A 27,659-nucleotide genomic window follows, 5' to 3' on the forward strand; every position below is an offset into this window, starting at 1 on the left:
TGGCTATCAAGCCTATATAAATGCGTGCCTTATAAGGAGAGGAGGTTTGAGATATAGTAAAACTTATACTCCATCAGACAGTTAAAACACAAATCAGAAAAAGAATGGGGCCACATTTATGGCTTAGAAGCAGTAAACAAAGTAGTGCGAACTTTTCGGTGACTACATCCTGAAAATGGCTATTATTTTCCAACCTCTGTGAATAGTTAAAAGAAAAATCACAAATTAGGACCAGAGAGATAGTACAGGGGTAAGGCACTTGTTTGCATGAAGTTGATCCTGGTTCAATCGTGGTACCACATGTGGCCCCTTAGTACTGCCACGAGTGATCCTTGACCACAGAGTCATGGATAGCTCTGAGCATTGCTGGTACGGATTCCCACACACACTAAAATAAATAAATAAATAAAATTATAAATTAAGACAATGGTAAAGGTAAAGGTAAAGGCCCTCCCGTTGTTCGTCGATTTGCTCGAGCAGGCCCAGTAACGTCTCCATTGGAGACTTTGTTGTTACTGTGTCTGGCATATCGAATACTCCCGGTAGCTTGCCGGGCTCTCCGAGAGGGGTGGAGGAATCGAACTCGGGTCTGCCATGTTGGCTGCATGCAAGGCAAATGCCTTACCGCTGTGCTATCGCATTAAGACAATAACAACAAAAAGACAATAACAACAAAAAGACAATAACAACAAAAAATTAAGACAATAACAACAAAAAGTCGTCAGTCAGTCAATGTATATGAATCAAGAATATGAGCACTGTTAATTTTTTTTGTCTTTTCAGACAAAATTATATTCATGTTTTGAATTCTCCAAAATCACTGATATTTCTTTATTACTTGCGTTAATCCTTTCTAAGACATATGAACCGTTCTGTGAAGCTCATTTTTAATTCGCAAAATTCCTTATCCCAGTTCAAGTAATTATGTGGTTCCTTGTTGCCTACTCATCATGTACAAGACAGGCAAATAGTGTCCACCTACACGCTAGCTGATATTTAAGCTATTTGTTGAATTATTTAAGCAAATGAAGAGGATATTAAGAATAACTTTCTCCAGGGGCTAGAGAGATAGTGTAGTGTTCAGGGTACATGCCAACCCGGGTTAGATCCCCGGCCCCCTTGTGGTCCACTGAGTGCCACCAGGAATAATCCTTGAGCACAGAGTGAGGAGTAAGACCTGGACACTGCTGGCCATGGTCCCCAAACCATTAAAAAAATAATAATGTTCTCCAGCATGTAGGAGTTCTTTCATGTAGGGGTGGTGTTATTTGGACCACGCTTGGCTTTGCTGAGGGCTTACTCCTGGGAGGGCTGTTGGCAAGAGATGAGGTGCCATGCTGTGGATTAAATTAGAGTCCAGCAGGGATTAGTACCAGGAATTTTACTCAATGACCCGGAGGACAACCACACATGTTAGGGGAAGGGGGAGCTCAGAAAGAGAAGGGAACACCAAATAAAGGGTGTTGGGAGGATCCGCCCACAATGGAAGAGCATGCTGAGGGTAGACTGTCGACCGAGCATGATTGCCACTCAATGCCTCTTTTGCAGACCATGGCACTCAAAAGGAGAGAGGGAAATGCCCTGCCCCAGAGGCAGGGTGGGATGGGGGCTGGGGGGGGGAGGGGATGCTGGGGTCCGTGGTGGTGGGAAATGTGCACTGGTGGAGGGATGGATGTTTGATCATTGTATAATCGAAACCCAAGCACAAAAATGTGTAAGTCTACAACTGTACCTCATGGTGCCTCACTATTAAAAAATAAATAAATACAATAAAAAAAATAATAAATAAATAAATAAATTAGAGTCCACCTGGTATAGACCGAGTGCCTAGACCCCTGGATGCTCTCTCTGGTTCTCAGTACTGAGGATGTCGTATACAAAACTTTAGGACAATCACTATGCGTGAGAAACTCATTGCTAGGGGTTCTCTGTGCTGAGCAAGAACTGATGGCAGACAATTGGGGAAGGGCAGATATTAAAAATGCAATATAGGTTATTTGTATATGTAAAATATATAGGTACACTTTAAATATATATATAATGATGTCAAACAAATACAGCTTATATTTTAAAATATAAAATGAATCTCCCATATCAAATTCATATGTCCTATATTTGTTTTATCTTTCTAACGTCAACATCAGGATAAGCCGTATTTAAAATTCTGTCGTTGAATTGTGCCTGATAGAAGATACTCAGAGGATATTTGTTATGTGAATTACAAAGTGACAATCTGAAAAACTACAGACAATAAAAGAAAAAATGGAGAGGGAGAAAGAAAGACAGAGGCAGGCATGTCTGTTTCTAAGAATGTTCATTAAAATTTCGCAAGAGCGTTCTTCTGGGTGGTGGTGGGATTTTAAATGATTCATATCTTCTCCAGTATGTGTTTTGGTATTGAACCTATATCTTTCTAGCAAAATCTTCGAAAAGGAATTCCTATCTTTAAGTATCAGCACAACTATGCACTCACCACCTGCCAGATAGTTTTAATGCTTACTTTGCTGGAGGATGACAAAATTTTCTGTTTCTTCCCTAAAGTCAGTTCCCCAGGAAAGATCATAAACTATGAACTGGGAAACAAAGTCAAATGCAGTGCATTCCACCATAGTTATGCAGGGCATAACAAGATTCCAAAGAACAATTATGGAACAGACGCTCCTTGTTTCACACTGAATGATGAGACTTAATTCACACCCCCCACCCCCGATGTGCCTTACTTGCTGTGCCCTCTGCACTACAGCTTAGGGGAGAGGCAGTAACTCTGGGAAAGGGGTACACCCCAGGGAGGAGCAAGTGAGAGAGACCTTGGAGCCACCCAGGTATCTTAGAGTTGTAGACGCAGCACTGTGTTGGGAAATTTTGCCAAATTCGACTTAATGGAGAGCAGTCAGACCCCTTCTCCTGGATCACAGCCAGAGTTAAAGTATCTGGAGCCTTTAGCCGGGCTATTCATGGCAGTGATGGTTAACACAGCTGGTTTAACACTGTGCTCGGTTTCCGTGACTTTCTTTCCTCTTTTCTCCAGACTCAAGGTTCAAAGGTTCAAGTCCCGTCAATGTTAACTTGTTCTTCCTAGATAAATGAAAGCTCGCTGGGCGCCTTAGAAACTTGGGAGCGTCTGATGTGAGTTCTTCTGGAAGGCCCGTGTCTTAGCCAAACGCTGCGTGGTGTCTGGCTGTTCCTTACAGCTGTCTTCGTGATTAATCCTAACTCTCTGTCTAGCACACTTATCAGACAGCGCCTTCTGGAAGGGATCAATGCTTCAGTCTCTGCTCCTCTCGTTTTTCTTCTTTGCAAGAGAAGCAGAGAAAATCTAGGGAGCTAGGTCTCTCAATTTTTAATCCTTAATTTTTTGATTAAATGAGTTTCTAATTCTCTGGTTATTTCTGATGTCAAATAAAGGGAGATCGTTTCCCCTAACATCTCTGTCAGTTGTTTTTTTTTTTTCACCTGAAATATGTGGATATTTGTGTATATACATGCCATACCAATATAATCTATACCTATAACGTAATAAAACAGCTATAGAAACCAGTGGGATGAGTTAAGACAAGCATTGAAATTTACGCCACCCAGACCAAAAATAGAATCTCACAAGTCCAGTAAAAGACTTGCAACAGTTCTTGCCATGCACATCACTACTTTCCGTTGATGTTACCACTGAGCTGGTTTTCACAACAGCCACTTTCTCGCTTTTTCTTTTTTTATTCTTTTTTTTAAATGTAGGAGTATTGCTGTTTATCTAGCCATCGATTAGACTGATTGAATTGGGCATGAACTCCGCTTGCGTTTTCCATATTCACCCCCTGATTGCGTGTCCTGAGCCATAGCGCTGGGCTTGGCCCACCTGGACACCTCACGTAGATGCGCATTGCGGATCCACCCTTTTCTGCCTCCGTGCTCTGACTGGCTTATTCTGCTTGGCCCTGGTTCCTTTCACTTTCACAGTTGCCCACCGTTCCGTTTTGAACTTAATTTACAACTTAGGCATGTGGGACCATCGTGTGGAATGCAGTTATATATCCTGTCCTTCTTCGTCCCACATGTAGTCCAAGTAGGATGGCTAAATTCTGTGGGATTGCTAGATTCTGTGGGAAGGTTGTTGGTCTGAGAGACTGAGTGTGCCTTGCCAAAGCGCCCAGCGAGTGAGCTTTCCAGAACAACCCCCTGTGTCTGCACTTGCTATCAGTAGGGTTTTTGTTGTTTCCTCTATTTTGAAGTGATATCTCACTTTGCCTTTCGATTTCCCCATGGGCAGCGAACGGAGCACCTTTTATAAGCAGATTGCCATTTTCAAGTTCTTCTTTATTAATTTAGACAAGCCTGTGTTTGTTTGGATGCCGGGAGTTGAATCTCAAACACAACCATGGTTTTTTTTCCGTGCTTTCCAAACACCTCACGGTTTTGACTGGTTTCGGTGCCTTTTCTTTGCATTGGTTGAGTGTGTGGCTCTCATTGGCTCAGGAATGGCTTAATTTGTTATTCTCTGGTTATTTTCAGATGTAAAAGAAATATCAAGATTTTACTGTTTCAGTTTCTTCCTTTCTTGCATCTTGTCACCTGTTTTTTCTATTCTTTGAGGCTATGCGTACTAACTAGCATCCCATAATTTTTTCTAGAAGCTTTCCATTTTGAGCTTTTCCCATTCATATCTAGAATCCATCTAAATATCATTCAGAGGTGTCCTGTGAAGGAGAAGCCAAATTTTATTTTTCTTTCAGTGGCCTAACATGTAAAAGTCTTTCCTTGGTGAGTTTGAAGCATTCTTTTGCGATAAGTGTAGAGTCCACACGCATGTAGTTCTGTTTATTAGCCTATATTGACTGTGCATATGCATAGTTCATTGACTGTTCTCTCTTCTTGTCTGCTTGTCTGTCCTTTTTTAGCTCTACAGTATCTGAATAATTTTTCTTCCATATAGCAAGTCCACTTATTTGCTCACCAGCCTGCTTTTAACATTGAAATTGATGGTTTGTAAAACAATATATTGTCAGTATGGCTCATGATCCTACTGAATTTGAGCACAATTTATGTTCTATGTTACCGGGCATGGCGTTCTGTAGCTCTATTTTATCCATTTTATTCACCCTGACATTGAAATACTTTTTCCTGAACTGACTTGGGTATGATTGTTCTAGTAGATGTTGAATTTTTTTAATGTCATCAAGGCCATTTGGGGTTATAAATTTGGGCTATATTTTTTTAAATTTATAGTATTGAGGTTATGTTCATGGGAGCTGATAAATTTATAATTGTTTACACATTTTCCTGAATTAACTGCTGATCATTCCTAAACATTTCTAATAATATAATCTTCCCTAGGGTATGACAAAAATCCCTTCAACCTTTTGTGATCAAAAGTAAATTATTTTATGCTCCATGGTGCCTCAAAGCCTAGTTAAGAGCATCTCACCTGAGAAAGAAGCCAAGATCTTCCCTCGTCCCTTGTGCCCTACATGATCTTCTTTTGTATCCTCCCTCCCTTGGTTAATGCCACCCTCCTGCCCCCATGTAACTGCCCCCCCACAGTCTGGAAGCTATAAGCAAACTCTCAGGTCAAGTCAATTGCACTTAAAATTCTCAATGATGGGAGCCAGTGACCCCAGATAACCCCACCATACCTCCCATGAGTTTTGGTGTGAACAACCCTGGCATTTTCTTTTTTGTCACTGTGTGGTCTGTCTTTCTCTCCCCAGCACCCAACACCCTTGAAAGTTTTGTCTACAAACTCTTTTTTTTGCTTTTTGGGTAACACCCGGCAATGCACAGGGGTTACTCCTGGCTCTTCACACAGGAATGACTCCTGGCAGTGCTCAGGGGACCATATGGGATGCTGGGAATCGAACCCAGGTCAGCCGCATGCAAGGCAAATGCCCTACCTGCTGTGCTATCGCTAGAGCCTCTACAAACTCTTTTCTTTACTCACTCCTGCCACCTTCACTGAAGTGAGAATTCCAGGAGGCTGGAATATTGTTTCCATAGAGATAGAAATTGGGTTTTGCCAGTTCCTGTTATTATTCGAGTTGTTGGTTATTGTTTAATTCGGGAATTATTGTTTTAAATGGTCTTGCTTTCTCTCTATATACAGGTCTCTTTAAGTGAATGAATGAATGAATGAATGAGTGATTTGGGTATTGGTGTGCATATAACAATGACTATGATCAAGTATGAGAAGGCACAGTGCAGATATTACCCATCACGTGAAGCTTTATCCTATGTCTTTCATTGATTTTACATTAATGGGACTGTTTTTGTTTTTTTGTTTTTTTGGGATTTTTTTTTTGCGACACACCTGGCGATGCATAGGGGTCATTCCTGGCTCTGCACTCAGGAATTACCCCTGGAGGTGCTCAGGGGACCATATGGGATGCTGGGAATCGAACTCAGGTTGGTCGCGCATGCAAGGCAAATGCCCTACCCTCTGTGCTGTCACTCCAGCCCCAGCCCGTTGGGAGTGTTTTTTAAATGGGACCATGAATATTTGGTGAGTGTCCAAAGATGGGACTGGAGAACTCGAAATGCCTCATATAGGCAAGCTGCAGTGACTCTCTCTGGAGGGGCTTGACTTTCGTTTATGTATGGGTGCTCTCAGTCTGTTCTTTGGAAGCCCCATGCACTGGTGTCATGTCCTTTCGATTATTTCTTGCATTCCGAGGGGACTGCAGATAAAAGCCACAGCGGGCATAGCTCTTGTTCTATAGGTTTTAAAATCTCTAGAAACTAAACTTCTGTCCCTTCCAACCCTCAAGTTAGACAACTTCTGGAACCTGAAATTCTCCATCTTGTAATGAAACAGTCCCCTTCAATCTGACTTTTGGCTAGGTTAAAGCTAGTGATGGGTCTTAGTTAAGTAACATAATAATGACTATGAGCTCAGGCCAAGAACTCTGTCATCAACTTCACACTGAGCCTTAAATGGAAAAATAGGATGCCCTTTGTGTAAAATCACCTTGAAAAGAATTGTTTTGTGGTAAAATTATGAAAGTATTTAATGATAGCAAGCTGGCTGACTGACTAATGCAGTGGAAAACCAAAAAAAAAAAAATACACAACTAAGATCCTCGATGTTTCTGAACTCCTGGCCACAGCAGGGGTTCTAGGGGGAAAAATATGTTTAATAGCCTGAAGGTTGCCCAAAAGCCAGATTGGTGAGACCACTAATAAGTCTCAGAGGTAATTCAGCAAAAACGGTTTCAGTTATCCTCACAGGGTTGGGTGAAGCTGCATTCTGAAAGGTAATGGGAAGGTGTGGGTGGTCTCTGCAGGGGGATGGTGAGCTTGGGAAAAGACCACTGTTCTTGCAAGAGTCAGCTCCTGGGCTTAGCGGCCAAATGACCTCTGAGTCTTGAGATGCCCTTGAAGCCCCAATCAGTATCTAAGAGACTGCGCCTTCTCCTCCCACAGACGGCTAATAAAATCAGGCACATAATTTCATTTGCGAAATTCTCTTTCAAGTACGCAAAGCATCCATAACCTTTATTTATAAGCCCCGTAAAACCTATTCCTTCCATTTGTTCCCGGAAGACTGATTTCCTGGTTTCAAGCTGTCACTGCTGCTGTGAATCTCTGAAATTTCTCCATCTATCCTGCTCGTCAGTGTCTGTTGTCTGTTCTGAGACTTGAGCAGGAAGTAGGACACTGCTCAAGTTCCCATTGATGAGGGAAATTCCAGTAGGCTTCATCTCTGTGTAGGAGCCCTTGGGGACAGGCTCTGGGGACTGACCCAGGTCCACATGGGTCCACAGTGACACAGAATTTTCCAACTTTTCCTAACTGGAGCCTCATTTATTTTTGACTTTGATCACAAGGCAAAATGATTTTGAAAAATTAAACCCATCATAAATCCTTTACATCTGTTAAATGAGTCTTTGATAGAATACTGGTAAAAAAGTATGTTCGGGACTAAGAGGTAGCACAGTGGCTAGAGCAACTTGCTAGCCTGTGTTTATTCCCCAGCATCATGTATATGGTTCCCAAACTTCATGAGGAATGATCTCCGAGCATAGACTCAGGAGTAAGCTGAGTGTATTCCCAAAACAAAATGAAACAAAACAAAAAGGTCAAGTACAAGTATCTAAACAAACCGACTAGTCCTTCATGATGAATTTTTATTCTATTCCACAAACCCCCAAAATTGTTTCAAGTGCTTTGTTGGGAAATTTTCATTAGACTTTTAATATGTCAAAAAAAATAACTTAGCGACAAAACACATTGAAGTGCACTGTACAGAATGCAGTGTACAGAAATGTACAGAATGCAATGTACAGAATGCACAGAATGCAGTGTACAGAAGGCAGCCTCCAACATCATCACTTCATAAAAAAATCAGAAAAAGATAAAAAATTTTTTTATATATTTGATTTTAATAGTGATTTCACAAGTATATTCATATATCAAAACATTATACAATGTAATTGGCATTGTTTATTGTTTGTCTATTATACCTCATTAAAGTTATCTTTTTAAATTTTTTAAAATGTGAAATTATAAGTGATTTTTAAAATAAAATCCATAGTTTAGTTAGCAGTATTTTTCTAGAGTTACCTTCTTTGTTTTGAAAAGTGTAGCATGCTACTTTTAGGGGTTGTATTAGACGAAGTTGAAAGGGTCTGTATAGAAACTCACTACCATTTTCGCAGCTGTTTTGTATGAAAATTAAATTATTCCAAAATAATAAAAGTACTGTCTTCACTTTAATAAAATTTCTGTCACATCATTTTAATCATCAGTTTTACCTATAATAGTTGGTTGAATCTTATGCAGTTATGATAATGTAATAATGAAGAGATAGGAAAACTACCTAATCTGATTTCCCTTATTATTTATCCATTATCAGATTTACTCTACATATTATTGAGTATATAAATGAAAATTATTTGCTTTATGACTCTGCTTAACTTATTCTTTAACAAAAATAACTAATGGCATGCATGATGCATACATGATTGGACATTGTTGCCTGTGTGTGTGTGCGCATGGTATATGTGTGTGTGTTTGTACATTTCCATGTGTATTACTAGGGTCCATTTTGACATCACCATGGTTCCTGAGCCTTAGAAAATATGTGAAGCATTTGGGTGAAACTATCCCTCTGGTGGATTGAAAAGAATGTATTTTACAAGTTTTTAGTTTAAATTTTATAGGAAGAGAACCTGCTTTCCTCAACTAGAAGTTGAAATTCACTAATGAAAATCAGGAAATAAATACTGAGGATCAATCTCTCATCTCTCTAGCTCATTTAGCAAATGACATTTTTACAATTTCTCCATCTTCAATCTTTCACATTTCAACTCATTTGCTAGTGACTCACGTTTGGTATTTTGTTTTGTTTTAACTTATATTGCTACCAAGAGGACTGTCTCCTCTACCAATGACAGCTCTGTTAATAAAAACAACATCTAAATGATCTTAGTCAACTTGAGCTGCCATAATTCTATCCTTGGGGGTGTCCTGAGTGACACAACAGACCTTTGCTTTCTTACAGTTCTGTGAGGTTAGAAGTTGAAGACCAGGGTGCCTTATCATTCAGTGTCTGGGGAGAACAACCTTTCAGATTTGCAGATGGCTGCCATATTTGCTCTGTGCTCACATAACCTCGGTCCTGTACAGGATCACAAAGAGAGAATTCACTGAAGTCTTTTTTTTTTTTTTAATAAGGGTAGCGAGCCTTTCCTGTGATCCACACCCTCACTGCTACATTGAATTTTGATTACCTTCCAAAGGTCCCATCTGTGAATTACAACACATTATAGATAAATAATTCACCATATGAATTAGTGAAGGAAACAATTTGAGAGTTTTACATCAGCCAGTGTGGACTGTGATTGCTTTCTGATGCCTTTCTCTAAGACAAGGCATTAAATAAATAGATGCTATATCTGAAATTGTTCTAGAGAACTATATTCTTGGGCTTTAAAATAGAATACCTCAATACCAATACAAATATGTATTATTTATATTTTTAAAATATCTTGTGCAAAAATTAAGCCTTGCTTCACTGTGAAAAAAAGAATCATAAAGGAGAGCATGAATTTAATGTATTTTTCCGCTGTCTGTTGCTAAATTTAAACCATTATATTAACAGTAACCAAACCATTATAAATCTGCATAAATTTGTGTTTAGTCAACAGGATATTTAGATTGTTTTTCTCTTTTTTTTATATACAACGTAATTCCCATCAATATCGGAATTCTTTTAGACCTATAAAATCCATTAGTGCGACAATGAATTTTATAATATATGTTAATGGCTGAGGAGACTTTGGATTGCTAAAAATGGTATGCTGCTTAAGGGCATTTTTTGGGGCGGGGAGGAGGGTTGCTTGGGGCTATTCCAGGCTCTGTGTTCTGTAGCGACTCCTGGTGGTACTTTAGGAACCCTCGGCAGAGTTGGGGATCAAACTGGGGTTGGGTGAGTAACTTCACTCCTGAGCTACCTCTACGAAAGAGGTGGTTTTTCTATTGCATTGAAAGTGACGCCTCCATAAGGAATTGTAGGATGAGCTTTGTGTAGTTTATTTCTTTTCACCATCACAGTCGCCTTATTAAATGGGCATCATTTCTCCCAAACTAAGGTAGGATATAAATTCTGGATAAAGGGAGGATCTGAATATAGCAGGTTATATGTCTAGTCCAGAGTTTCCTGGCTCTTACGAGGGGAAGCTGGAGTTCCACGTGTAGTCTCCCATGTCCACGTTTCAGAAATCGTTAATCTGTTTTCTAGAAAGTCATTCTTCTGTGAGACAAGAGCGAAGTGTGCACTCTGCTGGGGGGTGCAGTATCGGGATGTTGTTTGCATGAAAACCTATCAAAAGTATTGTAAATCACAGTGCTTTAAATGAAAATTTTTGTTTGTTTTTCATTTTTTATTTTGTATTAGTGAGACACCCTGAGTTACAGTTGTAGACTTACAAATTTTTGTGCTTGGGTTTCAACTATACAATGATCAAATACCCATCCCTCCACTAGTGCCCATTTCCCACCACCACGGATCCCAGTATCCCTCCCACCCCCCAACCCGCCCCCCAATCCTACCCTGCTCATGGGAATATCCCAGAGAGGCAAAAAAGTACAGTCGAAGTGACATCTGCACTTGTTTGTTCATTGCAGCACTGTTTACAATAGCCAGAATCTGGAAAAAACCTGAGTGCCCAAGAACAGATGACTGGTTAAAGAAACTTTGGTACATTTACACAATGGAGTACTATGTAGCTGTTAGTAAATAAAAATTTTTAAACTGTGATTTTTTTATTTTTGGGTTTTGGGTCACACCTGGCTTACTCAGGGGTTACTCCTGCCTCTGCAGTCAGAAATTACCGCTGACAATGCTTGGGGATCGTATGGGATGTCCCAGATTGAACCCAGGTCAGCCACATGCAAGGCAAACACCCTCCCTACTGTCTTGTCTCTCCAGCCCCTAAAAACTATTCTTACATGATGCTTTGTTATGGAAGCAGGGCACTGGAGCTGAATTGGTCCCACTCTGAGAGTAACCGTAGCTGTTACTCTCAGGTCACTGAGAAATGAGCTGGACATTTTTTATTTGGTTTACTTTGGGGAGCAGGTTTCCAGAGCATCCCGCAGGGATCACTCCTAGTAGTACTCAGGGACCGTGCAGTGCGCAGGCTTGAATCTAGGCTACCTCATGCAACACACATGGAGTCATCGCGATGCCAAACAGAGGTCTCTGAAAACCTCCTGTGATCAGGTCCTTCCATGAGCTCCTCCCACTGTCTGTTGAGATGACATCTGCAGTTTCCATGCCAGGAGCAGCGAGTCTGCCAGGTTCTGATCAGAGTTGAGGGGATTGGAAGAGAGGATGCAGGGGGCCATGGAGACCTCCTGGTGGACAGCTGGGCCCAGGCAGCAGAGGCTCCTTGTCCCTTAAGACTTAGAATAGATGATGGGTGCAGTTCCCACACTGGGAACATTCCAAGGACCTAGCCTTGAATGAGGAATGTGTTGTGGAAACTAAGTGGAATAGACATGTGACTGACCCTTGTGAAGCCCTGCATGTCCACTCTGAAGATTCTAGTGACGCGGAGTTCGCACCTCCTTTGTTGGTGCCCTTGCTCTCTGGAATACTCCTACAGCCTGGAGTGGACTCCTCATCTGGGGTGGACTCCTCCTGGGTGGACTCCTCATCTTCCCTTGCCCAGTGTGCCGTAGGTGCAAGTGGATGAGGATTCCAGAAGCAAGGAGAAGGTTGAGTCAGCCAGAGAGTGAGCGAAGGTTGTCAGTTATCATTGAGTGTTATCAGTTTCGACTCTGTGAAACTCTTCTTGGTGTTTTCTGCACCTGCTCGCTCTTAAAATATACTCTTAAAGTGCGAAAAACAATTCTTTACCATAAAATGGGAACTGAAGAAGTCAAGCAACCACAGGGCTGTAAAACCAATAGTGATGCTTTTTTTAAGTATCGTTTTCTTTGAGAGTGGAGTTGGGGAAAACTTCAAGTAACTCACTATATGCAGGGTGCCAGGTCCAAGGGCTGAGTGTTGATCCTATGAAGGTTTTTCCTGCCCAGGGGCCTGATCAGGCAGGAAGCATGTGAGAGACACCAGGACCCCAAGATAGAAGTGACCCACCAGGTAGAGCTGAAACCTCTAGATAGACAAGTGCACTGGGAGAGATGCATCCGTATGATCAGCCCCGGGTGTCTTTCATGCGCTTTGCTAAACTACCGCAGAGGAACTTAGGAAGGGAGCCAGGTCAAATAAAGAGAGACACTCACTTCCTTATCCTGTTATTCTCCTTCACAATGAGACTGTCCTGTGATGCCTTTAAATAGTCCTTCATATTCTTTACTTTTTGAATGTGGGGCCACATTCTGTATTCATCTAATCATTTAAGCTGGGAGACAAATTACAATAATTGAACTTATAAATGTGTCTGCCGAAGGGTCAAGTTTTGGAGTGAGAGGGGGTAAGAGGGTGAGATACAGTCAGTGGGGGTGGTGTGAGAGGGGATTGAAGGGTGGGACATTGTATGCTGGAAACCTTATTGTCAACAACTTTATAAATCTCAATTTAATTTTTAATGAAATTTTTAAAAAGAAACAGTATAGTAATTTCACATTTAAATAAAGATAAATACAATGATATCAGCTTTTGGAGTTTCCTCCTATAAATGTCTCCATGCAGGCACTGTTTATGATATTCAAAATATATATATGCAGAGATTTAGAAGTTACAGCCAGTTCTAGACCTTTTCTAATGCTTGAGAAGGAAGCTAATTATAATCTTGCCTCTGGTAGAGTTTTACAAGCATGGGAGAAGGTAGTAGTTAATTTGCCCAACTAATTGACCCTAAAACATAAAAGTTTAGAAATACTGCTTTGCATTTATGTAATTACTAATTCTGCTTTTTAATCACAGATATGTATGTTTGTGTGTGAATCCTGATATTGTCATTATCTTCATATTAAAGAACAGATGCTCTCTCTATATATCTTAAGGAGTGTAGCACGGTAGCACGGTAGCACTGTCCTCCCGTTGTTCATAGATTAGCTCGAGCAGGCCCAGTAAGGTCTCCATTGTGAAACTTGTTGTTACTGTGTTTAGCATATCAAATAGGTCACAGGTAGCTTGCCAGGCTTTGCCTTGCAGGCAAGATACTCTCAGTACCTTGCCGGGCTCTCCGAGAGGGGCGGAGGAATCGAACCCAGGTCGGCCGGGTTGGCCGCAGGCAAGGCAAATGCCCTACCCGCTGTGCTATCACTCCAGTCCCCATTAAAAACGTTTAATGACCATGGGAAGGGGGAAATAAGAACATTCGTGGTTCATTTCATTCTAGAAGAACGGTCCTTGTACCATTCTTCAAGGAGTATAGAAGTGAATATATAGAAGGGTTTTTTGTAATCTTTCTTTCCTTCTTTCTCTCCTTCCTTCCTTCCTTCCTTCTTTATTTTTCTCTTCCTTCCATTCTCTTTCTTTCTCTTTCTTTCTATCTTTTCTCTTTGACTTTTTAATGAAAATTATTTAATGGTCATAGACATTACAAAGCTGTTCATGATTTGGTTTCAGTCATACGTTGATCAAACACCTATCCCTCCACTAGTGTATATTACCTATCACCAATATCCCCTTTTGCCTCTCACTATCCCCCATAAACCCCTCTACCCACCTGTCTTTATGTCAGGCACCTTTCTTCTTTTGCCCTTTCTCTCCTTTGGTGTATTGTGGTTTGCAATACAGGTACTACGAGATTATCATTTTTGTTCAGGGCATTCAGTATTGTTAGGGGTAAAGTAAGGCTGGAATAGCTGTTTTTAACTGGTTGGCAACTTTGGAGTGTGGATATGACTGTTGAGACTTCCAGAGTACAGAGAAGTAGGGGGATGTCGCCCATCGAGACCACCAAGAAATCCTGGAGATTTCACTCACAAAACCTGCATGCCCTAATTTTCAGCAGATCATGTCTTGGTGAGGTCTGTCCTTGTGACAATGGAGTCTGGCCTTGGGTAATGGTGGCAATTTTGATTTATGGAAGCAAGTGGCTCCCAGGGGCTCTGCTTGGATGGGCACCAGGCTGACCCTTCCCCTCCAATTTACCCCAGTCTAGTCATTCTTGCTTGGGTCTGAGATAAATTATGGCCTTTGATCTCTTTCAAGATTTATTTATGGATCTCTGAAGCAAGGATGGTAGTTGAGCTTACATGGTGGTGCTGAAGTTGGTTTGTGGGGGTGACTACCAGTGCTTCCAGGAGTATTGGGAAGTGGGAGGAGGGGCCGGGTAGTTCATCCCAATTCCAAGAAAGCCTGGAGATTTCAATCACAAAAGTCGCATACCTGGATTTTCAAGAGGTTAATATCTCAGTGAGGTCTGTCCCAAGATGGTGGAGTTTGGCCAGGGGTATGGTGGTGATTTTGGATTGTGGGAGCAAGTGACCACTAGGGGCTCTGCTTGTGCGGGCACCAGGCTGATCCAGTCTGACCCACCCACCTCTGTTTTACCCAGTTTGTACAGCCTTGCAGGGGTCCAAGATTAACTGTAGCTTTTGATCTCTTTTGAGATTTTTACGGGTCTCTGGAGCAAGAGCCATAAATGAGCTTGTACCGCTTAGCTGGAAGAAGTTTGTGGGCATGGCTCCACAAACCTAACTTTCGGCCATTTAATTTCTTGGTAAACTTGGCCCAGAGTTGTTAGAGTTCTGTCAGAGGCATAGCAGCAATTTGTGATTATCAGGAAGCCTGAAGGTACCAACCAGCTGCTGATGCACTTGCCCCACAGGTGCAAACTGACCTGCTGGTGGCACCCAACCCCCAGGGTTTTGTAACATCATTAGATTTACTTACTTATATAAGGTAATATCACAGAAATTTAAAAACCATTGTCATTAGATCTTAATAAACTCTGGGTACTATAAAATATAACAGTTGAAACCAATGTGTCCATTATGAAATACTACATTCTGTATTTCAATGATACTTGTTTATTTTCTAAAGAAACTAAAATCTTGTAAGATAGGTTAATTTTTAAATACAATGTCTCAAAGAAAGAAAGTTGAACGTTCTGAAAGTTTAACTTGAGTAAATTGTAACTGCATTATCATGGAAAACAGAACCCGTCAATAACTACGATGGCAGGAAAAATATCTCATACAACATTTACACCCACATAATTTAGTTAGATTAAATATGATTGAAACCAGCTCACAGAATAACATCATAATATGAAATGTTTTCACAAAAATTCATTTTATGATAAATATTGTTTGAAATCTTGCAGCAATTTTAATGCCTAACAATGCTCGTGACAGGAAAATTGCTGTTTGTACAAAAAGCACACTTTTAAATGAGTATCCCCCAATGTATCAATTTTATAGATAAATGTCTTATGCTACTCAGATTGTGTAAAAAAGCGAGATAATAAGGTTTCTCTGTTTGCTTTCAGATTTTCAGACGATGCTGGTTGGTTTTCAAGAAGGCTTCTAGTAAAGGACCCAGAAGGCTAGAGAAATTTCCAGATGAGAAAGCCGCGTATTTCAGAAACTTTCATAAGGTAAGGCACTGTGTTTGGAATCTCTGAGGACTTTCTCGACTCTGGGCAACAGCTTGTAGAGGCATTGCTTTTGATAGATGCAATCTGCAGAAGCAAAAACGCATGGCCACAATAAAATGGCTCTGTTCTGACAAAACCCCAAAGTTATTTTTCTCCGTTATTTTAATCATCTACTGTAAAGGCCAGTGGTACCTCTGCAGAGTGAAAGACGCATTTTTATTGCTACTTTGCAAAATGAGATGACTCATAACTCAACCCTGTCCCTTTGCACAGTGCTGAGTAAGCATTTTCCCTCTTTTTTTTTTTCTCTCCGTTCAGGTTAATTGTGTATGTGTTATATTGATTTAAACTCTGGGCATTATTCGGAAGATAAAACTTTCTGAGACTGGGTTTCGTGGTACTAATGCCACAGTTAAAGAACAAGCTGTGAGCTTTACAGGCTTAAGAGTCGCCCTTATGTGTTGGTACTCAGAGGTGGTGTATGAATTCACTGATTGAAACATTCATTTCCCAAGAATTGAAAACATGCAAGGAAGAAAAATAACGGTCCTAGAACAATGCGCGGTGAGCTGCCTCGTTATCTTTGGTGATAACATCCGAGCATGGCTAGGTAGTTAGAGTGGTTAGAATCCCTGAATAAGCTAAATAGAGTCTCTCACTTCTCCCTGGTGGGAATACAGAATAAGTTACCTTGAATAATGTCATGAATTTGCGTAATTTGTTTTATGTGATAAATACTTCTGAATTGCTCCTTTTATTAAACAATACTGTGCTTGACAGGGCCTGAGGGTGGAATGGAAGTGGAGGAGGGGTAGCCAGGACAGTGCTTTGAGGTCAGTGGATCTGGTCTCTATATCTGACACATAATTGGTCTATGTGTCCGTAGTACACTTACTTGGCCAACCCCATACAATGTGTGGCGAAAGTGTACCCTGCCAATAACTGTAGTCTTCGGGGGCCTGTTATGTGTTTGAGAACACTCATAGGCTACAACAGATGCGGCCACCCCATTGGGGTTGTGGAGATGGAGGAGACTTTGCATGTGGGGCGTGGGGAGCAGGGCCAAAGGGGAAATTGTGTGCCTTATGTTCATTTTACATTACTGTGAACTCAGCTCTGCTCTACCATTATAAGTTAATCATCTTCTAATTTTTAAAAAATGTTGTTGCTGGAGTATTGGTTTATAAGACTCTGTGTTTCTTAGGGGTGCAGCTTTATAGTTTCTCAAAATCGATACTACCACTCCCCCATCACCAGCAAAGTACCAGTATCTTCGTCCCTTTCTCTCCCCTAACCCCTGGGGATCTCAGTCATGGGGCCTGAATTCAAGGGTTAGATTTTCTTCGGTTCTGCCTGTTCCTTGCTTTCCTTCTCCATATTCATAGAGGAGTGATTTTTATCATAGCCCTTATCCTTTCTCTTTCTAATTTTACTCTCATGAGCCCCTCCAGTTCCATCCCTATTGCAGCAAAAGGCAAGGGTCTGTCTTCTCTACTAATTGAATAATATTTCATTGTGTATATATACTACATCATTCCATTGTGTGTGTATATTACAATTTTTGCTCGTTCACTTTGTCATTGGGCACTTGAGTTTTTTCCACAACTTGTTTCCACATCTTGGCAGTTGAAAATAGTACTACCATGAACTAAGCATGCATATCTTTTCAAATTTCTGTTTATGTGCTTTTTCAATAAATGCCCAGGAATTCAGTTGCTGGTAACTTAAAGGTTTTTAAAAATATTTTTAAAATAGCAATAATTTTTTTCCATAGGGTCTGAAACTATTTACATCCCTACTGGCAATGAATAAGTGTTCCCTTTTCCCACACCTGTCCCAACATTTGTTGTTTCTGGCCTTTTTTATATGGAATATTTGCTGAAGTTCTAGCTATACTTCATTGTCACATTTATTTGTATTTTTCTGGTAATAAGTAATGATGAAATGTTTGTATGTGTCCATTGGCCTTCACCCAAAAGAAGGGTCCATTTAACTATTTTACCTATTTTTATGTATTTTTAAGACACATGACATGACTCTAAGTTACTAATGAACGCAAAAATAGTAATCCAAAAAGATATACACACACTGATGTTCATTGCAGTGCTGTTCACAATAGCTAAGAAATAAAATCATTCAATTGTTCAATAACTGCTGAATAGATTTTCGAAAGTGACTTGGGATATATATTCACTGTGAAATACTACTCAGTCTAAGAAAAGATGAGATCTTGTGTTTTGAAATCATGTGCTTCCTACAACATGATGATACTGTTAGAGGCTTATGTTAAGCAAAATCGATCAGAGGGAGAAAGATAAAAATCATGTGATCTTAGTCATGGATAGGGTTTAAAAGAACAAAGCAAGTAAAATCAGTTCTTGAATTCTACCCACAGAGCTTCGTTTAGAGAGGAGGGTGGTTAGAGGTTTAGGATGGAGGAGTTCAATGGATGGTACTAGAAAGATACTGAAACTTCGGTTTTGATTATAATGGGATGTTATGTATTGTTAAGATGCATGACATTGTATCCCTGATGCAATTCAATGAACATAAATAAGTGACCAAGTGATTATCTCTATCTGTTGGAAGTGCTGGGAATCAAAGTACGAAAAAGGACTATTGGACTTCCAACACGGAAGTTACTTGGTGACCTTATCAGAATTATTTCAATGAATTATGGAGCCTGATCTTTCTTGGACTGGATTATAGGAGAGCAAAAGATTCGAAGCTTGCTTTTTTTTCTTCAAGAAATGTGTTATAAGATCCAACCAAAATAGGAGCAGATACATTTTTAAGCCTGGCATGTATTATAACATGAATGTAGCCCATTTTGAATGATCTTGTAGACCCAAAATAGAAATGAGAGTGTTATGGTGTATAACAAAAGGGCTTGCTATGTCACAGAACCAATAATGCTCTATTCATTGTAGCAAAAAGGAGGAATGAGAGTTCAGATATGAGTTGGGTGTGATTAATTCTCAGGAACCATGACTAATGCTTTCTAAACCATACACATGTGAGGCCTGAGCGCTTCCAGTAACCTGCAAAGATCATGAGGAGCAGAGAGAGGGTAAGAATAATTAATCTTTTAATAAATAACAAAGCAGATGTCATTGTACCTTGACGCTCCCTCAAGCACTTTAATAACTAGATTCAGTATATGTGACAGCTACAATTTACCTTTCTCATGGCACTGTTATGAAGATTAAAAATTTTATTACAACTTATTCTTCATAGCATTTGGGAGGCTAATTTTGTTCTCTAGTGATTTAAGTTTCCCTTTCACAAATTTCATCCTTTCTCAACCCCCTCCACACCCCGCCCCTCTTGATTGATTGTGAACTAAAATGGTTTAGTTAGACCAATCCTGGTATGAAAGGAAATTTGGGCATGATTCATCAGTAATAAGAAATCTTCAGGGTTGTTTTCAAGAAAGTATGCAAATGGTTTCTGCTGTTATTTCAATTCTATTTTAGCAATTTTGTCCTAATCTTCTAATTGGGTGTCTTATATAGGTTTTGTGTGGAAATCACAAGCTTTCACTTTGGAGAGATTGAATTTGGAACATCTATCAGACATTTAAACCGAAATCTTTGTAACACCAAAACCACTTCTTTTTCCAGCAGTTTCAACTAGTGCTATGATACGGCTGTCTTCTTCCATTTTTTTTTAGAATGGATATCTAGCATCACTCAAATTCTCATTCATCGTCTCCTCTATCTTTTTCTAATGCTGCTCTTTATCACTCAAATGGGACCTGCTCTTCCCAGTCCTCAAAATTCTATTACCATTAAGCAGTTCTAATGTTGCTCAAATTAAAGTGAAACTTTCAATACCAATATTTGCTTTCATCAAATGAGACAAATGGCACCCAAGGGCATCATGCAACTGAGTGAGTGTCATTAGACCGAAAAGGGACAGAGTCCTCCACCCGTTACTGGAAACTATTATACCCTATTTAGGAGACACAGATACTGTTACGAATGTCCTAAGTGCTTTTGTGCGTCAACCATGTCCAATCGCAACAAGGAGACTGAGACTAGAAAGACAAAGGAAATGTGTGAATCCTTCTTTATTTTTGTGCAGTTGGGACAATAATTGCCTGTTTCCTCCTGGCCTCTACAAAGGAACAAATAAGGCAGAAACATAGGAACTTGCATGATTTTCCCATTTGTTGATTTCGAATTCATGGTCTCCCAATCACCACCAGAAGTGATCCCTGAGCGCAGAGCCAAGAGTAAGCCCTGAACACCACCGGATCTGGCCCAAACCCCCAATCAATCAATCAATTAATAATGTTTATATTGTTGTTGCTGGTTGTGAGGGCCATCGCCAGAGATGCTTGCTGTCACGTGCGATCTGAATCCAACCCAGGACTTGGGACAGGCAATGTCTGTGCTCTTTCACGTTGAGCACTTTTGCGAAGAGCAGGGTTGGGTCACACCCAGTCGATCTCTGCTTACTCATGATTCTTTGGGGATACCCCTTAAGTGGGGCTGGTGAATCGCATACATAGCATGGGGAAACTGAGGCCTGCAATGTGGTCGGCAGGCACCTTTCCCAGTTCTGTGTCTCTTGCTCCCAGCATCTGAAATTTTAATCAGACTTTGGAGCTATCAGTAACAGCTGAAGTGATATTACTGTTTTCAATTTTCACATGACAATAATGCAGGAAGATTTATAAATTACGAACCCTACATGAAATACAAAGCAGAGAAAAATGCAATTATGAAGCCTCCAGAACAGTTAATCCTGCTTCTAGAAATCAAGACATTAAAAAATAGAAAAGTGATTGTCCAGCTGTTCTTAAGATTACTGTTTTCTCACGCCCCTGCCAATCCTAGTTCTCTCCAGTCCGTTTGATATATATCATCTCACTGCTGAATTAATATCTCATTTGCATTTGCATTTGTCTAATTACAAATGGCAATAAACATATTTTTCTATACCCGTTGCTGGTCTGTATATCCTCTTTGAGCAAGTGTCTGTTCATTCCTTCTCCCTGTTTTTTGAATGGGGTTATTAGAGTTTTGTTGTTGAGTCTTTTGGTTTTAGTTCAAGTTCCTTTTGCTGTAGGAATTTTTTTTTCTTCTTGGCCAGAGAGATTGTCCACTGCTAAGGCACTGGCATTGCATGCCGCTGCTGCCTTGAAAAGTCCCAGTTCCCAATTTGCAAGTGCTCCCCCAAGCACTGCAGATGTGACCTCTGAGCGCAGAATCAGGTATGTCCCTTACGTTAGAGCCAGGAGGGGCCCCTGAGCACTGATGAGTGTCTGCACTTCTCAAAAAAAGAAACAATTGAATAAGAAAACAAAATTAAACTTTAAAAAATTACTGTTTTATAGAGAAGGGAGCACCAAATAAAGGGTGTTTGGAGGATCCTCCCAGGAGGGGAGATACATGTTGAAAGTAGACTATGGACTGAACATGATTGCCACTCAATGCCTCTTTTGCAGACCAGAACACCCAAAAGGAGAGAGAGAGAGAGAACAAAAGGGAATGCCCTGCCACAGAGGCAGGGTGGGATAAGGGGATGGGTGTGGGAGGGATACTGGGATCCATGGTGGTGGAAAATGGGCACTGGCGGAGGGATGGGTACTTGATCATTGTATAATCGAAACCCAAGCACAAAACTTTGTAAATCTACAACTGTACCTCATGGTGTTCCACTAATAAAAATTAAATAAATAAAAATAAAAAATAGAAAAAAATGATGGAGGAATGCATTCTGTGAGGCAGAGAAAGTGGCATGTTTTTAAATATTTAAAAATAATTTGGGGCTGGAGACACAGTCCGGTGGGTAAGGCACTTGCCTTGCATATGGCCTACCCTGGGTCAATCCCTGGCATATCCCATCTGGTCCCCAGAGGGTGATTCCTGAATGCAGAGCCAGGAGTAAGCCCTTATGTTGCCCCCAAGCCCAAAAGAAAACAAAACTAAAAACCTCAATTAGTAGTTTTGGATGGAAAAGTTAGTACAGTGGGTAGGTTACTTGCCTTTCTTGTGGTCACCCAGGATGGATCCCCGGTACCACATGTGCTCTCTCAGCACTACCAGGAGTGATTTCTAAGCACAGAGCCAGGAGTAAATGCTAAGTATAACCAGCATCCCCAATAATTAGTAATTTAATGAATATGGAGGAAGGGGAAGAGACAGAAGTAAGAGATGTTACCTCCGCAAGACTGCCAGGGGCTGGCCGGGTCTGTGAGAAGGAGTAATCTTCAGTGGTAAAGAAATCAACTCTTCTTGGTTTGCTCAATTTTACTTTTGGAGGGGAGGTGGGTTTACACCACACCCAATAGTGCCAGGGATCAAACCAAGCCTGGCTGCATGCAAGAAAAGCACTTTAATCCCTTTAATATTTCTCCAATCTGTCTAGATTTCAGGCTTGACTGCTTGCAAGGAAAATACTTTAATCCCTTGCTTATGTCATCAATCTGTCTAGATTTCATGGTTTTTATGGTATATTCAGGTACCCATTGCATTAAACATTTAATATTGCAGCTAGATTGTTATGTTATTTTCCAGGAATTCTGTTCAATGCAACCCCAATACACAGCTGGTGTATAGCCACTCATCTCCAATCTTTGCCAAATTAAACTGTTTTCCCTAAAAGAACTGAATTTGAGGGGCTGGAGCAATAACACAGCAGGTAGGGCATTTGCTTTGCACATGGCCAACCCGGGTTCGATTCCCATATGGTCCCCCGAGCACTGCCAGGAGTAATTCCTGAGTGCACGAGCCAAGAGTAACCCCTGTGCACCGCCAGGTGTGATCCAATAAGCAAAAACAAAAAAATCAAAAATGCTGGATTTGGGTATCATCCTTACGGGGGACATCTAGGGTGTTTAACAGGTATTTCAACTCCAGATTTGTACAGAGTTAGAAATTTAAAAACAAAGAAAAAACTGAAACAAAACAAAACCTTGACATTACATTGGGGACCGGAAAATCAAAAACACTGTGAAATATCACCTCATGCCTGTTGGGTTCACCTTTATCAAAAATATATAGAATGGCTGGTGTGGAAAGGATGTGGACTAAAGGGAACCATTATGCAGAGATGTTCGCGGCATAAATCTGCACGAGCACCATAGCTAACAGTACGGAGGTACCTGACAAAATTAAAAATAAAGGTTTCATATGATTCAGTAATTCCACTAATGGGATTATGTTCAAAGAAAATGAAGACACTGCTTCCAAACTATACTGCCCTGCCATGTTCATAATAATATTATTAATAAAATCCAGGTGACAGAAGCAACCTGTGTCCATCAGAGAGTGAATAGATATAGAAGTTAATATACGTGTATGTTTACGTATAGGTATTTATAAAGTATTTTGCATAAACGTAAGCACATGTAATGGATTGCTATTTTTCAGTGTACTTAGAACAACAAGGAAATCTTTCCATTAATAACACCACAGATAAGCCTTGCGTGCTTATGCTATGTGGAACAAATCCAACAAAGAAAACCAAATAATGTATTCTCCACTGGGCTGGAGAGATAGCACAGCGGGTAGGCGTTTGCCTTGCACGCAGCCAACATGGCCAACCTGAGTTCGATTCCTCCGCCCCTCTCAGAGAGCCCGGCAAGCTACCGAGAGTATCTCGCCTGCATGGCAGAGCCTGGAAAGCCACCCGTGATGTATTTGATATACCAAACACAGTAACAACAAGTCTCATGATGGAGATGTTACTGGGCCCGCTCGAGCAAATCGATGAACAACGGGAGGACCGTGACCGTATACTCCACTATTGTAGGGATTCTAAAACCAAAATGTGTTGGACACGGGGGATTGAAGTTAAAGTTTATGTATTTTAATTAATGTTAAATGTATTATTTCTTGACATACAAATCCATAAACATGGAAAATTAAAATAAAATTGACTTGTGGGCTGCAAAGATCGTCCAGAGGTTTAGGTCCTTCCTTTATATGTGACTGACTCAAGTTCTATCTCTGGCACCACCTCTGATCATTCCCTTGAGCACTGCCAGGAGTGATCCCTGAGCACAGAGCCAGAAGTAAAACAGTAAACCCTGAACACAGCCAGGTGTGTCCCAAAGTAATCATTTCAAAAATTGGCATAACTCAAAGGAAAACAGATAATACAAGAAATGATGGAACTTTACGAAGAGTGGGGGCCACAGCAGCTGACCAGTGGGTGCTGGCGTGGCCTCTTTAGGGTTGAATCCCCTGCACCCCATAGAGTTCCCTGAACCCACCAGGATCTAAGGATCCCTAGATCCTTAGGGATCCCGAAGTGCAGAGCAGGAGTAAGCCCCAAGCATTATAAATCTTCAAGTCCTCCACAGTGACCAGTGATGTGATCTGAGCCACGCCATTAGCCCCTTGCTTTTGTCCTAGGTTCAATCCACAGCACAGCAAAAATAAGAAAATTTTCTAAAATTAATAGTGACTTCAAAATTCTGTAGACTTACCCCTGTCTGCATTATGGGATACTAGAAAGTGAGAAGTCTTGCCAGAAGGAATATTACTGAAAACGTTGACATGTGCAAGGGAGAAGAAGATGGAATAGGCAGACGAGAGTCCTGCTCCCTGTGCCCCGATGGTCGGGTGGGGTGGGGTGGGGTGGGAGATGTGTGGAAATGACCGTTCCAGGGAGCAGACGGCTCACATTTATCCCAGGCCTGGACAGCCATTTGTCTAGGCCCAAAGCAAACACAAACGTTAGCGACATTTTTATATGAAATCTACCGTGGCTTCTACAAAGACAAATCTTGAACCATCAATTCTCATGGCTTCTTATCTTCATGGATTGATTAATAATCCCTTTGCTCAGAAGTGAACATTAGTGAGACTATAGGTTCTTTTGTTGCTTATGTAATAAATGGGAAATGCCGGTCCCTTAAGAAGCTCTGTCCTTTCTTGAGACAGTTAATAGTCTACAAATTTTGGAGCTGCATATTAGGACAAAGCATGTTCTTTCAGACTACAGGCATAGTACAGAAGGTAAGGCATTAGCTTTGAATTCAGGCTGACGCGACTTCAAATCCCCAGCAACATGTCACCATCTGGTGTCACTCCTAAGAACAAGGATAGCCCCTGAGACTGCTCGGTGTGGCCCCCAAACAAGCAAACAAAGATGCAAGCTTTTTCAGGAGTCCTTAAAGCTGTAGATTAATATCGATTTCCCAGATTGTTGCATTTGTTAATTTTTAAACATTTTGAACATGTGATTAGTCACTTATTTTGTTCCTCCCTAAAATCTAATATAGTGCTTACTAGAAAATAGTCAAAACTAAATGAATGAAATATTTTCAATCTAAGTGAGTGATTTATGAAAAATAAACTAAAGCACATAGTTATTATTTTTACCAACTTTAATTAGGTGTTATGCTGTATCTGGATCATATTATAAATCTCATGAGTATTAATGGTCTCATTTAGACATTTGATATGTTTACTGTGAGAAATATTTTACTGCATAAATCAAATTTTATAGGAAACTGCTATAAAATGGTATATACTTTTTAACTTCTTGGTGGAAAGAATTTGAAATTCAAATCACTAGCTGCTGAAGGAAGTTATTAAAAATGCATTAGAGTTGAAAATGTAGCTGTATATAATTGTCATAACAGATATTCAAAACAAATTTATCCTCAATGAAAACTGAACTAAAGCAATTTACATAGAATCAACTAATAAATTTTCCTTAATTTTCTAAGCAGATGAAAAAGAAAGTTTATATAAATTTTAATAAAATAATTATGTGTGCTGCTCTCTGTAAAGAGGAAAATAAAAATAATATCTTTAGATGAGAGAATGAATATAGAACTCTGTGAAATCCTAATGATGAAAATTTTTTAGGATCAGAAATAAAGTTTACCTGTCTTGGTGGCCAATCTGTATGTAGAGTCGATTACTGAACATAGAAAATTATATTGTGTTCGATCAACTTTACATTCAAATTGTGAGTAGTTATATTTTTGTAACACATACATCTGAAAGACTTGGGGAAGGATAAGTATGTCTTTGTGAAGAATATTAACATGTAGCTCTAACAGGAACTTTAAAACTAGAAGCAAAGTCACTAGTAATTATAGGTATGCATAAGCATGCAGTGTGTGATGTGGAACATTTTTGTTTCCATTCCCATGATTATACATTTTGATGAGTGCATATTTGAAGTGATATTAAGATATATGTATCTTATGTCTGGAGTTCTTGATTTTTTAACACATAGAAGCAACATTCCATTCATGGTTAAAAAAAAGTCTATCGATTGATTCAAAATGGTGTAACATAAAATGCTCTGTGGAAGTTCCTGGTTTGATGACATATATTTTTGGAGGCACCTTATTCACCACATCTATTCATGTATGCAACCATTCATTCATTTATCCATCCATTAACCCATTCACTGTAATTATCTTTTATTTTGAAGGCTTCTCTAATTTTCACAGTAGAACCTGTTAATATACATCTATTCCTAGGATTGTCTGTGTAAATCCATATTTATTGATATTTTTTGCTAGTAGCATCAGATAACAAGATAGCATTCAGGGATTACTGAAGAAAAATGAAATTTTAAAAAATTGTTTTTATGTTAGTAGAAGAGAGGCCAGAAATACCCAAGGCATAATATGCCTCTTCAGACCAAGATTGCTGGAGTATGAATGGAGAACTCATTCATACAGCAGGGTATATTGAGTCAACCTTAGAGAGGCTAAGATAGGTTCAGAACTTCAGATCAAGCTAACTGACAGAGTTGTGATTTCAAACTTCTCAGTTGCACTTTATCTTTTTCATAGTTGAATTAAAGTAGTACATGAACTTTTTATAAAATCAGGAGGCGGGTGGACAGTGCAGTGAGTAAGGCACTTTCCTTCATGCAGTCAACGTAGATTCAATCCCCTGCACCATACTCAATTCCCTGAGCCTGCCAGGAGTGATCTCTGAGCACAGAGCTAGGAGTAAGCCCTGAGCAGTGGTGGTCTGGCAGAAGAAAAACTAACAATAAAATTTCACAGAATCAGTGTGTAATAAGATTGATTCTACATATGTTAAAGTTTTTTGGGGTGGGGGTGGATAACTCAATAATCAGAATTTTGTTTATGATTTTTTAGCATAACAGATATGTTTGCACAGCAGAGAATATGTTGATTTTCCATTTCTATGTGTGATTCATTTTTATTTTCATTGCACCATGCTCTGAAAAGATAGTTGATACAATTTCTGTCTTCTTGATTTTATGGAGGTATGTTTTGTGGCCCAGTGTGTGGTCCATCTTGGAGAGTGTCCCATGCACACTGGAGCAGAATGTATATTTAGCTTTCGGGAGACGAAAACCCTCTATTTATCTATTAGCGCTCTCTCTTCCATTTCTTCCTTCAAAGCCTGTATTTCTCTGCTGATATTTAGTGTCATTGATCTCTCAAGAGGTGACAAGGCTGTGCTGAAGTCACCTTTGGTAGCAACTCAATGACCTCCTTGAAGTCTACTAGCAGTTGTATTAACTTTACTGGCCCCTTATTGGGTGTATATATGTTTAGGATGTAATTTCTGCCTGGTGTACATATCCTTGCTTTTTAAGAAATGGCAGTCATTGTCTTTCTATCCTTTTCAGCCGAAATCTATGTCCTGGAATACTGTAACGGCCACCCTGGACTTTTTGAGGAGTTGTTTGCTT

General features: G+C 40.1%; 1 protein-coding gene across 1 annotated transcript in view; it reads left to right on the forward strand.

Annotated features, from left to right (window-relative positions):
- The window catches only part of DOK6 (docking protein 6), a 471,351-nt gene that overhangs the window by 144,700 nt on the left and 298,992 nt on the right, over positions 1–27,659 (forward strand). The window contains exon 2 of the mRNA XM_056131510.1: positions 15,897–16,004. Coding sequence (XP_055987485.1) covers positions 15,897–16,004 — 108 coding nt within the window. The remainder of the gene's footprint in view (positions 1–15,896; positions 16,005–27,659) is intronic.

The sequence above is a fragment of the Sorex fumeus genome, unplaced genomic scaffold (assembly GCF_029834395.1).
Source record: "Sorex fumeus unplaced genomic scaffold, SorFum_2.1 ptg000092l, whole genome shotgun sequence".
NCBI classification, from domain to species: domain Eukaryota; kingdom Metazoa; phylum Chordata; class Mammalia; order Eulipotyphla; family Soricidae; genus Sorex; species Sorex fumeus.